Source organism: Cervus canadensis, chromosome X, assembly GCF_019320065.1.
Source record: "Cervus canadensis isolate Bull #8, Minnesota chromosome X, ASM1932006v1, whole genome shotgun sequence".
NCBI classification, from domain to species: Eukaryota; Metazoa; Chordata; class Mammalia; order Artiodactyla; family Cervidae; genus Cervus; species Cervus canadensis.
In genome coordinates, this window is record NC_057419.1 from 114,999,810 (window position 1) to 115,011,898 (window position 12,089).

A 12,089-nucleotide genomic window follows, 5' to 3' on the forward strand; every position below is an offset into this window, starting at 1 on the left:
TTTTTTTTTTTTTTTTTTGCTTTTTTCTCTGCTTATCATTACATATCCAATTCCTATGCATCCCTTTAAAGCGCAGCACAAAAGCCTCCTCCTCCATACGCCTTCTCTGATAACTATTGCTCTCACTGCTCACTGCCTTCTTGAGATCCTGGGCTGTCACTCCATCTCAGCTACAAGTCACTTGGTAAACAATGACTCAGATACTGTTTCTATCCAAGCCCTTCATCCTGGAGTTCCCACTGAAATCAGAAATCGACCATTTCTGGACTGTCAGGGAGGCAATGGATAGAGGTCAAAAATGAAACAAAAACAATGAAGTTATGATCCTGCAGGAATAGTAAAGAACAGCCTATTCTTTGAACAAATATTATAGATTATACACATGAAATTAAAACAATCATAATGATTATTTCCAGCTGCCTCAACCCTACCCTTGGGGATGAGGAGCAGGCTGACCTGCCCAGCTTCCCCCCTCCCAGGCAGGGCCCCACTGTTCCCTGGGTCTGCTTTTCCCTGCCTTCCTTGCTCAGCCTCATCCACCGGCTTGGCTGCTAGGATCTGGGGAACTCTAATAGACGCCTGGGGCCTTTTTCCCTTTTAGCTTCTCTCCACCTGCTGGAGTCTGTGCTTTGTTCTCTGGAATCATGATAAAGAGCAACACGGAAATCACATTAAACGTGACAATGTGTGGCAGAAAGCACGTACCACAAATATTTCCTGGGGCGAGCAGAAGGAGCAGGGGCCTGCCTAGCAAAGTCCGTGCCTGGGTTAGTCCAGCCCAGCTCCTGGTGAGCACGCTGGGGGCAGTGGGAGGGCAAGGTTAAACGCAGATAGAAGGAAATCGGCATTTACTTTTAATCTACATAAGCGCTCTGTGACAAGGCATTCTTGTCACTATTTTAAAGACGAGGGAACTCAGGCAGACACAGACGAGGGCACTTCACCCCAGGCTACAACAGTTCGAATGCAGAGATAGGATTTGCATCCAAATCTCCATGATTCCAGTGACCAGCCCCTTTCTACTAGACCATGTCATTTCCATCTATCTCATCCCTGCTCTGTCTCCTCCACAGAAAGGTCCCAGCACAACGGTGGGGACGTGGAGGGTGCTCAGCTCCTTTGCTCGGTTCTCTAGCTAACTGCTAGGCCCCAAAGCCGACATTTGCTACTTACATTGTAAGATGTGGGATACCATCAACGCCGTACAATTGTCACTGCATGGCAGTCTTCCCAGAGCCAAATCCTTCTTTATTTGAAGAGTAAAAAGGTACCTGCAAAGAAGTGGGGGGAAATCTCTTGAGAAAGAAACCAGGAACAAGACAGAAGCATTTCCCTTCGCCCAGACCCAAGATGTTTCAAGAAAGACACGGTGCCCCCAGTCAGGGAGATGCCTGTTGGGGGTGGTGAGTAATGCATAGGCTTCGCTTCAGCCCCTAACCAGCAGCTAGACCACGACTCGGCTGAGCCAGCGCTTTGGCAGGCCCCACAGCCGTTAGGAATCACCCTGGCCAAATCCTCCCGCCAACTCAAGGGAGTTGGCCAACCATCCTCTGGTGGTTTCTGCCACGTAGCAAAGCCACATACCCCGCCAGGGAGAAAGGGAGATTCAGCAGGAATAAGCCTGTGCAGGAGGCCAGGGCTGCTCTGTTCACGAAATGCTCTCAAGTCCTCACTATGGCAACAACTTAGAAAGTTGGCACCATCCCCCCATGTTCCAATTATGGAAAGACAGAGGTTAGGTGATCTTGGCAAAATCCTATCACCCCGACAGAGTAAAACTGTGGCCAGGTCTCAGGTCTGCCATCCAGTTTGGGCTGGCTTCTACCCAAAAGACAGTGTTTCAGAAATCAAGAACTTGAGGACATGCTTCTGCCCCTTCACGTGGACCCCCATCTCTGTATCACCAGGGCCCAGCCCAGTGCTTTGCACAGAACAGGTATGAAATTACTGTGTCCTGAATGGAATGAAGTCAGACTGCCCCTTTCCCCAGCTGTAATCATTCGTGCCAAGTCTCTTCAGCTGTGTTTGAGTCTTTGCGACCCCATGGACTGTAGCCCACCAAGCTCCTCTGTCCATGGGATTTCCCGGCAAGAATACTGGAGTGGGTTACCATGCCCTCCTCCAGGGGATCTTCCTGACCCGGGGATTGAACCTGTGTCTCTTGCATCTCATGCACTGGCACTCTTTACCGCTAGTGCCACCTGAGAAGCCCCCCACCGATAATCAGGGACCCATAAAGTGCATGTTGGCATCCAGAGCTTTGCCGAAGAGAGCATTTGTTCCATACTTTTAAGCCCTTATCAAAGGCAATCAACTTTCAAAAAGATGTGTATAATTAAGATTCTACTGCTGACTGTGTCCCTTCTTGGTCCAAAACTGTTTCCGATATTTTATTTTAGACATTAAAACATTTATTGAGTATCTACTGTAAGCATTTCCCTATATAAGATGTAATTGATAATTTTCTAAATAACGTTCTATCTAGATTTTTTAAAACCAGTTAAGACTTGAAGGCAATGTGGTGAATCAAAATTAACTGCAGGTGATAGATGAAAATACAGATTGGGAGAAAACAGACAAATTAGTAGATGATTATTCACTTTACAAAAGGGTTCATTATGAAAGTGAAAAGTGATGCTCCCCTAATGGATTAGAAATGATTTAATTAGAAAGTTATATTTGAATGCCACTCTGAGAAGCTCACGTATTGGCCTCAAACGACACTTCCTTGTAAAGTCAACTACAGTTAAGTATTCTCAAATGGACCAATGGGGAAAAAATAAAGGAAATCTAAATTTTGCCATTGCCTGCTTTCAAATATAGATGTAAATGAGAATAATCAGCCTCAGTCGCTAAAGGGGAGGTGAATTTCATTTTACTCCTAACAAGAAAGAAAGTAAACTTCTCATTTGACACATTCCTTGCTGTTTAGGAGGCCGCTGCCTGCTGCAAATACCAAATCCTTTCTCCGAACAGCTGATGAATCATTTATCATCACATTGATTCGCTCATTCTTTTTCTTTTTCCGAGAAAAAGTTTATCTCCATCAGAATTGGTTACAATTTGAGACTCGACTGAAATGAGTAAGCAAAGGCAAACTGATAGAGATACCAAGTTATCTGGCAAAGGGGCCTAAAACTCACAGATTTGGAGAGGATTTGGAGAGAGAGACTGCTATGTGAAAAGACTGACTTCTACAAAGACCTCTCAGAAAAGAAGGCCCCTTACAAGAAAAACTGTAAAGAAAAACTGGCCATGAATCATGTTGGGGAATATTTCAGGTGAAATACCCTCTAATATCCCATGACCTTGGTCAAGTCACTCTAGTTCCCAGGACCTATTTCCTTATATCCCTTTTATGTGTAAAAGTCTAGAGTCTAATGTCTAGAAAGCAGAGTAAGGTTTAGGAGAGTGTTTCCCTGGTGGCTCAGATGGTAAAGAATCTGCCTGCAATGCAGGAGACCCAGGTTCGATCCCTGGGTCAGGAAGGTCCTTTGGAGAAGGACAGGGCATCCCATTCCAGTATTTTTTTCCTGGAGAATTCCATGGACAGAGGAGCCTGGAGGGCCACAGTCCATGCGGTCGCAAAAAGCTGGACACAACCTAGCAAGTGACACTTTCATTTTTTTTCTATGTTGACAAGGTGTTTTCGAAGAAGTAAGTTTACATTGTCATTTTAAAGGGCATTTTTACAAATATAAAAATTCTTTAACATTTCATACTTTATATCTTTTAAATTTGTATAAGCATACAAATATTTTACTTATATAAAATTAATAATTGCAATTATTAATATTGTACTTAAATGTCAATCATTTATAATTGTGCAAAATAAATAATTTATTACAATTTATTTTTCTATTTTTTACTTTTCTACTTTAGAAAGGTTTTATGAGTCATTATCACTTCCTACCTATGGGATACACACACACACACACACAACCATTTTCAATATGCAGGGAACTTAGCTGGCATCACACTTGTGCTGTCAAGCTGCCCTCTGATTGGAACACAGACGCAAGGAAGGCAAACGTTCTTACTGTTTAGCAGTTAATGGCATATCCCTCAAGTGGGCACCCAGGCTGGTTACCGCTTTTAGAATACCACCCCTCCTTCTCCTCCAAGTTCCTATCCTTCGAAAGATTAACACTTTAGGGACCAGCCAGGCCTTCCTGCTCACCAACTCCTCACCATCTCCCAGAAAGAGACTGTGATCCAAGCCTTCCAAAGAAGGCTAGAAGCCTGTTCCCTGATAAAAGGATAATGATTAAATAACATCATGCATCATACAAGTACTATACCTTGTCAGCTCTTCTCGCAGATGTCCAGGGTCCACTGGGAAAAATTTCACCGTAAATTTGAAAACAACTTCCTTAGGATCTTAAAACACAATATCTCCATAAGTTTTATTTCAACAGTTACAGGTCTTCAGAAACACACACACACATATGTACACCCACACGTACATACACACACTCCCCTCTCCCCTCCCCTCCCTCTCATCACTCTTTCCCATGGACTTTTCATTGAAATTTCAATTTTCCACATTTGTGAGATGCTGCTATTCTGGACTGTGCTTCTCTGTGGACAGCAATCGGGAAAGTCCTCGTGACCCTCTTCCTACTCTCTCTCTCTCTCTCTCTCTCTCTCTCTGAGTTTCTTTTTGTAAAGATGTGCCCCATTTGGGGCCTACTGTGTCCTCCCTTAAGAAGTGTTGCACTTAGAAAAATATACCACTTGCGACCTGGGATTCTGCATTCCTGGCTGAGAGAAGGGCCCTACTATAGAGGCAGGTGAATTTCAGCCAGCTCAAAGATTTGTAAAGGGAACTAGTAGTAGGGACTGAGACCTCTGTGTGTCATCAAATCTACATTAAGAAAACATCTTGGGAGATTGGGATTGACAGGTACACGCTGCTATATGTAAAACAGATAAGCACCAAGGACCTACTGCAAAACTAATTACTTTAAAAATCTGTATCTACTTGCCTTCACTCCTACTTACATTTGAAAATAAGAAACTTTTTGCATCAAAAGCAAGTGTACACATGCAGCACTAACACCATTCATTCAGTAAATATTTGTTGAGTGTCTGTTGTATGCTAAGCATTGTACTAGCAGGTCCTGGAAATAAAAATACAATTAAGCATTCAAAGGCTGGTAGAAGAGGCAGACTTCTAGACTGACAAATACAGCACCACAAAGTGTTATAAGCCTAAGAGGGAGAAAAGAGTTTGGAGGAAGTCAAGGAAGGCTTCCTGGAGGAGCTGACACCTCAGTAGGGCCACCAGATTTAGCAGATAAAAAAACAGGATTCTCAGTTAAATTTGAATTTCAGATAAAAATGATTGCATGGGACATACTTACACTAAGAAAATTAGTCTTCATTGATCTGAAATTCTAATTTAGCTGGGCATCTTCTATTTTATCCGAGAAGCCTACATCTGAGGCTACTTTTGTTAAAGTCAGGAGAGATAGGAGTACGAAGTGGTCAGAGGCAGAGGTAAAGGCTAAAAAGCCAGTCAGAATTCAGTGCTTTGTGGATCGTGCAAAAGGGTTTGGACTTTATTCTAAGGGCCACAGGGAGTCGTGGAAACATTTTAAGCAGGAGAGTGATGTGGTAAGGTTTCTATTTGCAATAGTTCCTTTGGGAGTAGTGCACAAGATGGATTGTGGGGGTGAGGTGGGGGGGGTCAGTTGGGAAGCTGTTGGAATCATGTGACAGATTATCATCATATAGTGCGTGCTAAGTCACTTCAGTCATGTCTGATTCTTTGTGGCCCCATGGACTATATAGCCCACCATGCTCCTCTCTTCATGGAATTCTCAAAGCAAAAATAATGGAGTGGGTTGCCACTCCCTTCTCCAGGGGGTCTTCCTGACTCAGGGATCGAACCCACGTCTCTTACATCCCCCGCATTGGCAGGTGTGTTCTTTACTACTAGCACCACCTGGGAAGACCCACATCATACAGTGGGGAGCACCAACATGCAGAGAGCAGGCGGGGGAAGATGCACGAAGACAGCTTTCCTCAAAGTGTGGACTGAAAGCAACCTGCAAGAAGAAACACCTATGGAGGTTGTTAAAAATGCATATTCCTGGCCCCCAACGTGGGGGGCGAGGCCCAGGAATCTACATTTTAACAAGACCCTGCCTGCACCACCTCACAGTGACCCTCATACACGCTGAAATTGGAGAACCACCACACTAGATTGTAACATATGGGGTAGGGGGATTATTTCATACATAGTAGGCACTCAAATGTGAACTGAAATGAACGGACAGTGTCTGTGACAGAATGAAACTGAAACACCTTCTGGAACACCATGAATGGCATGGCTGATTGACATCAAGGATGCTCAAAGATTTACAGGGCTAGAGTCAGAGATGTATTATTCCTAGGGCCAAATCACAGAGTTCTCTAAATTTACTCAAAAACCTAGCAGTCTGATTTTCTTCATCTAAGGCAAAGTTAAAATGATTTTTCAAAATTGGTAAATTTACTGGATGAGGAAGGATTAAAATAACACCTCAAAGCCCTTTTCTCGGCTTATATTAAGGTGTGGAATAGTGCGGTATTGTTGAAATATTTTCAAGTTATAACTAGGAATTCTATTCCTCAAGTGATTTTCCATACTTACTTTTTACCTGCTTTGTAATGGGCTTCAGCAGTTCCAACCAGACCTGTAATAACATTAATGAAAGAATTGGTAGAACAGGGCATTGAGTGCACCTTTTTTTTTTTATAACATATTAAAGTCAACATGAAGCAAACAAATATCAAGACTCTTGAGACTTCTAAAGATAGTAAGGAACAGCAACATCAAAGAGATGCCGTGCCTGCCCCAACCTCAGTCTGCGCCCTTGTATTTTCCCAATGATGGTGCAGATTGTTGATCTATAAACTCTTGGCTGTTGACATTTGAATCACTGCTCCCCTGCCACAGAGGGGTGAGGGAGGTGTCATATGCCAGGCTTATTAGTGGCCGCAAAGACTAATGAAGGCGTTTGGCTCCATACTTGAATCCCACAGCCTCCAAATGCCAGCTTAGTAGTCATAATGAGCCTTTCTGGGAAGGGGCCAGATACGAGATCCGCCAAGGCAGGACACAGCAGGGAGAACATTGGGAGTGGTAGGACATGAGTGAGGGCCAGGGAGAGTGCCCTGAACACTCCTTGGTGAGGTTAGGAGTCTTCATTCTGGAAGCTCAGAATCAAGCACAGACAGCTCTTCACACAGTGAAGACACAAAAGAGGAGCAGCGGGTGGAAGAGTTTGTGTTTGGCAAACTGAAGTGACTTTTAATAGCCAAGGAGGGGAAATAGTGATTAAATCCTGTCATTTTGCAAGGGTTTACATGGTTTTTCATTTTGCAATCAGGGGTTTGAGCCCTACATACCTAGCTGCAAGCTGCATTTAGAAGCAATTCTAGACACAAAGAACCCTATAATGAAAGCAACTTACATTATTTCCAGAATGGCTACAGAATTCTAATCCAAAATACTCCTTTTCAGCAAGATTTAGATGGCTGCAGCTCAAGTTAAACAGCGCCTTCCCGGATGACTTTTGCTAAACAAAACAAAGAGATCATAGCAGTTTTCCATTCTAGGCTGATACTGTTACTGCAGTGCGGGGGTGGGGCAGGTTGGGTGGGGAAGGGGAGAAGCACCTAGACCTCATTCAAACAGTTTCCTTTAAGCACAGTTTTCTGGTACCCTCCCAAATGAGGTTGAATTTTACATCCATATACAGGCATCTATCTGTAGATTGTTTTAGAGGTACCTTTTAAAAAGCCTCAGATGAATGAGAAACCCTCTTGGAAAAGACAGCCTCACCCTTAATTACTTGGGCTGGATCTACAAATCTACCCTTTCAATGGAATTCTTTCATCAGTTCATTCCACAGGTAATTTGAAGGATTTTCCCCCAATTGACAGATAGTTTAATCAAGATGCAATTCTGACCTGTGTAAAATCCTTCTGTGACTCCCTTCAGGATAAAGTCTGTACTCCCGGGCAGGGCGGCTGGGCCCTCCTCTCCCTCTGGTGGCCCCGCCTGCCCGTCCAGCTTCATCTCTTGCCCTTCCCCCTGCCCGCCACTTCCTACTAATCGCAGCCTGCTCCCGGCTCCCCACACGTGTCAAGTATTTTCATGCCTCCATGCCCCTGCTCCTGTCATTCCTTCTACACAGAACGCCCTTCCCACCTTTCTTGGCTTTGGCTTCCTCCCACTCAGCTCAGATGCCATCTCCCCAGGAGAGCATTCTCTGATGCCTACAGGAGCAGGTGGAACCAAGGGTACCCTCCATGCTCCCAGACACTCTTGCTTACCGCAAACATGACATTTCTCACATGGGATGTCTATCTTCCTTGTTAGACTGAATTCCTCCATACCAGGGGCCATGCTTTAATTTTCTTCTTAATCACCAGATCTAACTCAGAGCCTGGCACATACTAGAGGCTCTTGAATGTGGGTTATTCCAACGTGAAATTGACCAACCTCCTCCTCTGAGCTCCGCCGGGAGATTTCATTTTGCAGCTTTTTCCACCAAATCTGCGTCTAGCACACCCGTTTCACACAAGGCCACACATATTATTTCTTTCTTCATAGAGTCACCTCACACTGTGAGCACGAAACAGTCCCTTTCTCAGGGTTCTCTGAGAACGGGAGCTGTGTAGAGCTGAAAATCTGAGCGGAGCGGGGCTGGGGCTGATCTTCAGCCACCATCGCTGAAGCTGAGGGTTGCAGTGGCGGGGAGGACAGTGATGGGAAAATTGGGCCCTGGCTGATAGGCACAAAGACACGCTGTTGAAAACCCCTAGTTAAAGCCAAGTCACGAGGTGCCTCTAGTGCTGCAAAGGAAGCCGGGCTCAGGGAATATAGTTGGAAATCACCGACCCATAGAATTAATGCCAACCTTGAGAGGTCAGAGAGTCCAGACACCCTCCCCCCCCCCCCCAACACTCTCCCTCAAGGCAGTCTCACGCTGAACAGAACTCACATCTGGGATTTAATAGCTTCCAGGAAGGCAACATCCCCCACCCCCTTCCCCCAAGGACTCAAAACACTCCCCTCTTGCTTGGACCTCTCTCCGCCTGGTTACATTGCCCAAATCTCCACCAACTTGAGATTCATGAGGGTTAACCAGGGTCCTGGTTTTAAATGCAAGTAGGCCGCAAAGGGTGAAAGTTTCTGCCTCCTTAGCACCTGGAGAGAGAGCTGAAGACAAGGGGGTTTGATTTTATGTGGGAGGTCTCATTGGGGCTGTGGTCTGGGAAAAGGGGGCCAGCCCACAGAGGAGAGGTGGTTTGGGGGCTTGAAAGGCATTGGGGGGCAGTGGGGGAGGGGTGTCTGGGAGGGAGGAGGGAGGGGGTGTTTTTGCCTATGTGGCAATCTTGCCTAGGGCAAGTGCTGACACAGACCATTCCAGACAGATGAAATCGCTCCTATTTTTAAAGTCCTCCAGACAAGGAGCTGCCACAGGATTTTTATTATGAATAAAAAAAATTCTAAAGAGAGAGAGAGTAAGACTTTTTCCAACACCAAAGAAACATTTCAGTCATGGGGACTAAATTCCGTCATAGACTCCAGTTTCTTTGCAAACAATTTAAGAAACTCAAGATTTTCCTTTTTCCTTCTCATTTTTTTTTTCTTTTTTCTTTTTCCATTGGGGTGCTTAATCCTCCGCATCAATGCTGCCACATTCCATGTGTTTGTATATTTAAATGTTTCTGCAGTCACAAAGAATATATAGCCGTTCCTGTAAGGTTTCCAATCCAGGCTGCCTTTTTGCTCCCTTCTGTAGCATGTTTATAAGAATAAGCCCCTGATTTGTCCACCCCTGTATATCTTGCCAACTGGCTCTAAAAGCCTTTGGCATTTGTGCACTCAGAGGTCAGTGGCTCACGTGGCTCAAGTTCTCCACCCCCATCTCTGGGAGAGGCATTTCCCTTCAACCCTCCATAGTGTACATTGAAATTGGCCAGCCTAGTGGAATGTGTTGCACAATAGGTAAGGTCTTGGTTCTGTCTTAACATGCAGCCTTTACTTGTTTTCAACCAATTCTTCAATCTTTATGTTATTTTCTCATAATATCTGTTTACAACTTTCCTATTTTTTCTGGACTTCTGATTCTCTTTTCCATTGCTTGCTCTTGTTTAAGCTGACACTTTTCAACATTCTAATCAAGCTCCTTAGGATCTAAATACTTTATCACCAGCCCTCCCACTCAAGAAATAGAAACTCCAATTTTGAACACTGCCTTACTTTCATCTCCCTTGGATTACAGCAGAGCAGTATTTGCCTTAAGAAAAATCATACACACACACACATATAATATAATTTAAAACTTTTCAGAACGTGTATTTATAATCTCCAGTCTAGAAACTTGGTCTTAAGCATTGGACACTGATTTCTTGGGGATCCAAACTCATTTTCTCATGCAAATGATACTTATTCAAGCAGTGTTGTCTCTCTCCAAAAAACAGTTTACCAAAGCTTCTTTGCAATAGGGCAAAGAACAGGTGGTTAAACAAGCCTGGACTGTAATCCTGCTCTACCTATTGACTAAGTTTTTGAATTGGGGCAAATCTTTTAGCTCACAGATTGATCTCCCTTATTCAGGTAAGTGAAGACAGAAGGCATGCGTCTGAGTAGCTGGCATTCTATACAGTGACTGGCAAAGAGAGGACATTAAATAAATGCTTCCTGAATAAATAGATGGATAGATCCAAACATTTAACCTGATTCGTGTGCATTAGCACAACAGTCCTCCCAAGAGGAAGAACAAATTAGTCACTATGTGACCTAGGGCAAATTACTGAACCTTCCCGAGCCTCAGTTTACTCATCTGTAAAATGGAGATAATAGTATTATTTTACAGAATTGTTGTGTGGATTAATCAAGATAATTCACATCAAGGGCTTAGTGTAGTGCCTGGCACATAGCAAGCAGTAAGTAATGTACATAGATAGATAGATAGATAGATAGATAGAAGAGTCTGGAAGAATACATACCAAACTGTTAATAGCATTATTTCTGGAGAGGGGATTAGATTAAAGGGAACTTAATTTTTAGTTTGTACATATTTAGATTTTTCTTAAGTAAGTAGGGACAGTAGAAACTCTCTTGTTGTTGTTCAGTCTTTAAGTCGTGTCCAACTCTGCAACTCCCTGGACTGTAGCACACCAGGCTTCCCTGTCCTTCACCATCTCCTGGAGTTTGCTCAGACTCATGTCCATTGAGTCAGTGATGCCATCCAACCATCTTAAATACTTCTGTTGTCCCCTTCTCTTCCGGCCCTCCATCTTTCCCAGGATCAAGTTCTTTTCCAATGAGTTGGCTCTTTGCATCAGGTGGCCAAAGTATTGGAGTTTCAGCTTCAGCATCAGTCCTTCCAATGAATATTCAGGGTTGATTTCCTTTAGGTTTGATCTCCTTGCTGTTCAAGGGACTCTCAATAGTCTTCTCCAGTACCACAATTGGAAAGCCTTAATTCTTCGGTGCTCAGCCTTCTTTATGGTCCAACTCTCACATCCGTATATGACTAATGGGAAAACCATAGCTTTGACTATATGGACTTTTGTCAGCAAAGTGATGTCTTTTCTTTTCAATATGCTGTCTAGGTTGGTCATAGCTTTCCTTGTAAGGAGCAAACGTCTTTTAATTTCATGGCTGCAGTCACTGTCCGCAGTGATTTTGGAGTCCAAAAAAATAAAATCTGTCACTGCTTCCACTTTGTCCCCTTTTATTTGCCATGAAGTGATGGCACTGGATGCCATGATCTTAGTTTTTTGAATGCTGAGTTTTAAGCCAGCTTTTTCACTCTCTTTCACCTTCTTCAAGAGGCTCTTTAGTTTCTCTTCATTTTCTGCTATTAGAGTGGTATCAACCTCTGCATATCTGAGGTTGTTGATATTTTTCCCGCAATCTTGATTCCAGCTGGTGATTCATCCAGTCTGGCATTTCGCATGATGTAGTCTGCATATAAGTTAAATAAGCAGGGTGACAATATACAGCCTTGTCGTACTCCTTTCCCAATTTTGTACCAGTTCTTTGTTCCATGTAAGGTTCTAGCTGTTGGTTCTTGACC

At 43.8% G+C, this 12,089-nt stretch overlaps 1 protein-coding gene across 2 annotated transcripts in view; it reads right to left on the reverse strand.

Moving 5' to 3' along the window:
• The window catches only part of FRMD7 (FERM domain containing 7), a 64,299-nt gene that overhangs the window by 21,297 nt on the left and 30,913 nt on the right, over positions 1–12,089 (reverse strand). Inside the window, exons 1-5 of one of the 2 annotated variants that reach the window (XM_043457676.1) lie at positions 8,329–8,738; positions 7,464–7,568; positions 6,641–6,683; positions 4,302–4,380; positions 1,174–1,271 (exon numbers count right to left, since the gene is read on the reverse strand). In XM_043457676.1, coding sequence (XP_043313611.1) covers positions 1,174–1,271; positions 4,302–4,380; positions 6,641–6,683; positions 7,464–7,568; positions 8,329–8,337 — 334 coding nt within the window. In that variant the 5' untranslated portion in view covers positions 8,338–8,738. Of the gene's footprint in view, positions 1–1,173; positions 1,272–4,301; positions 4,381–6,640; positions 6,684–7,463; positions 7,569–8,328; positions 8,739–12,089 lie in introns of those variants that run through there. The other variant, XM_043457675.1, reaches the window with a different exon arrangement.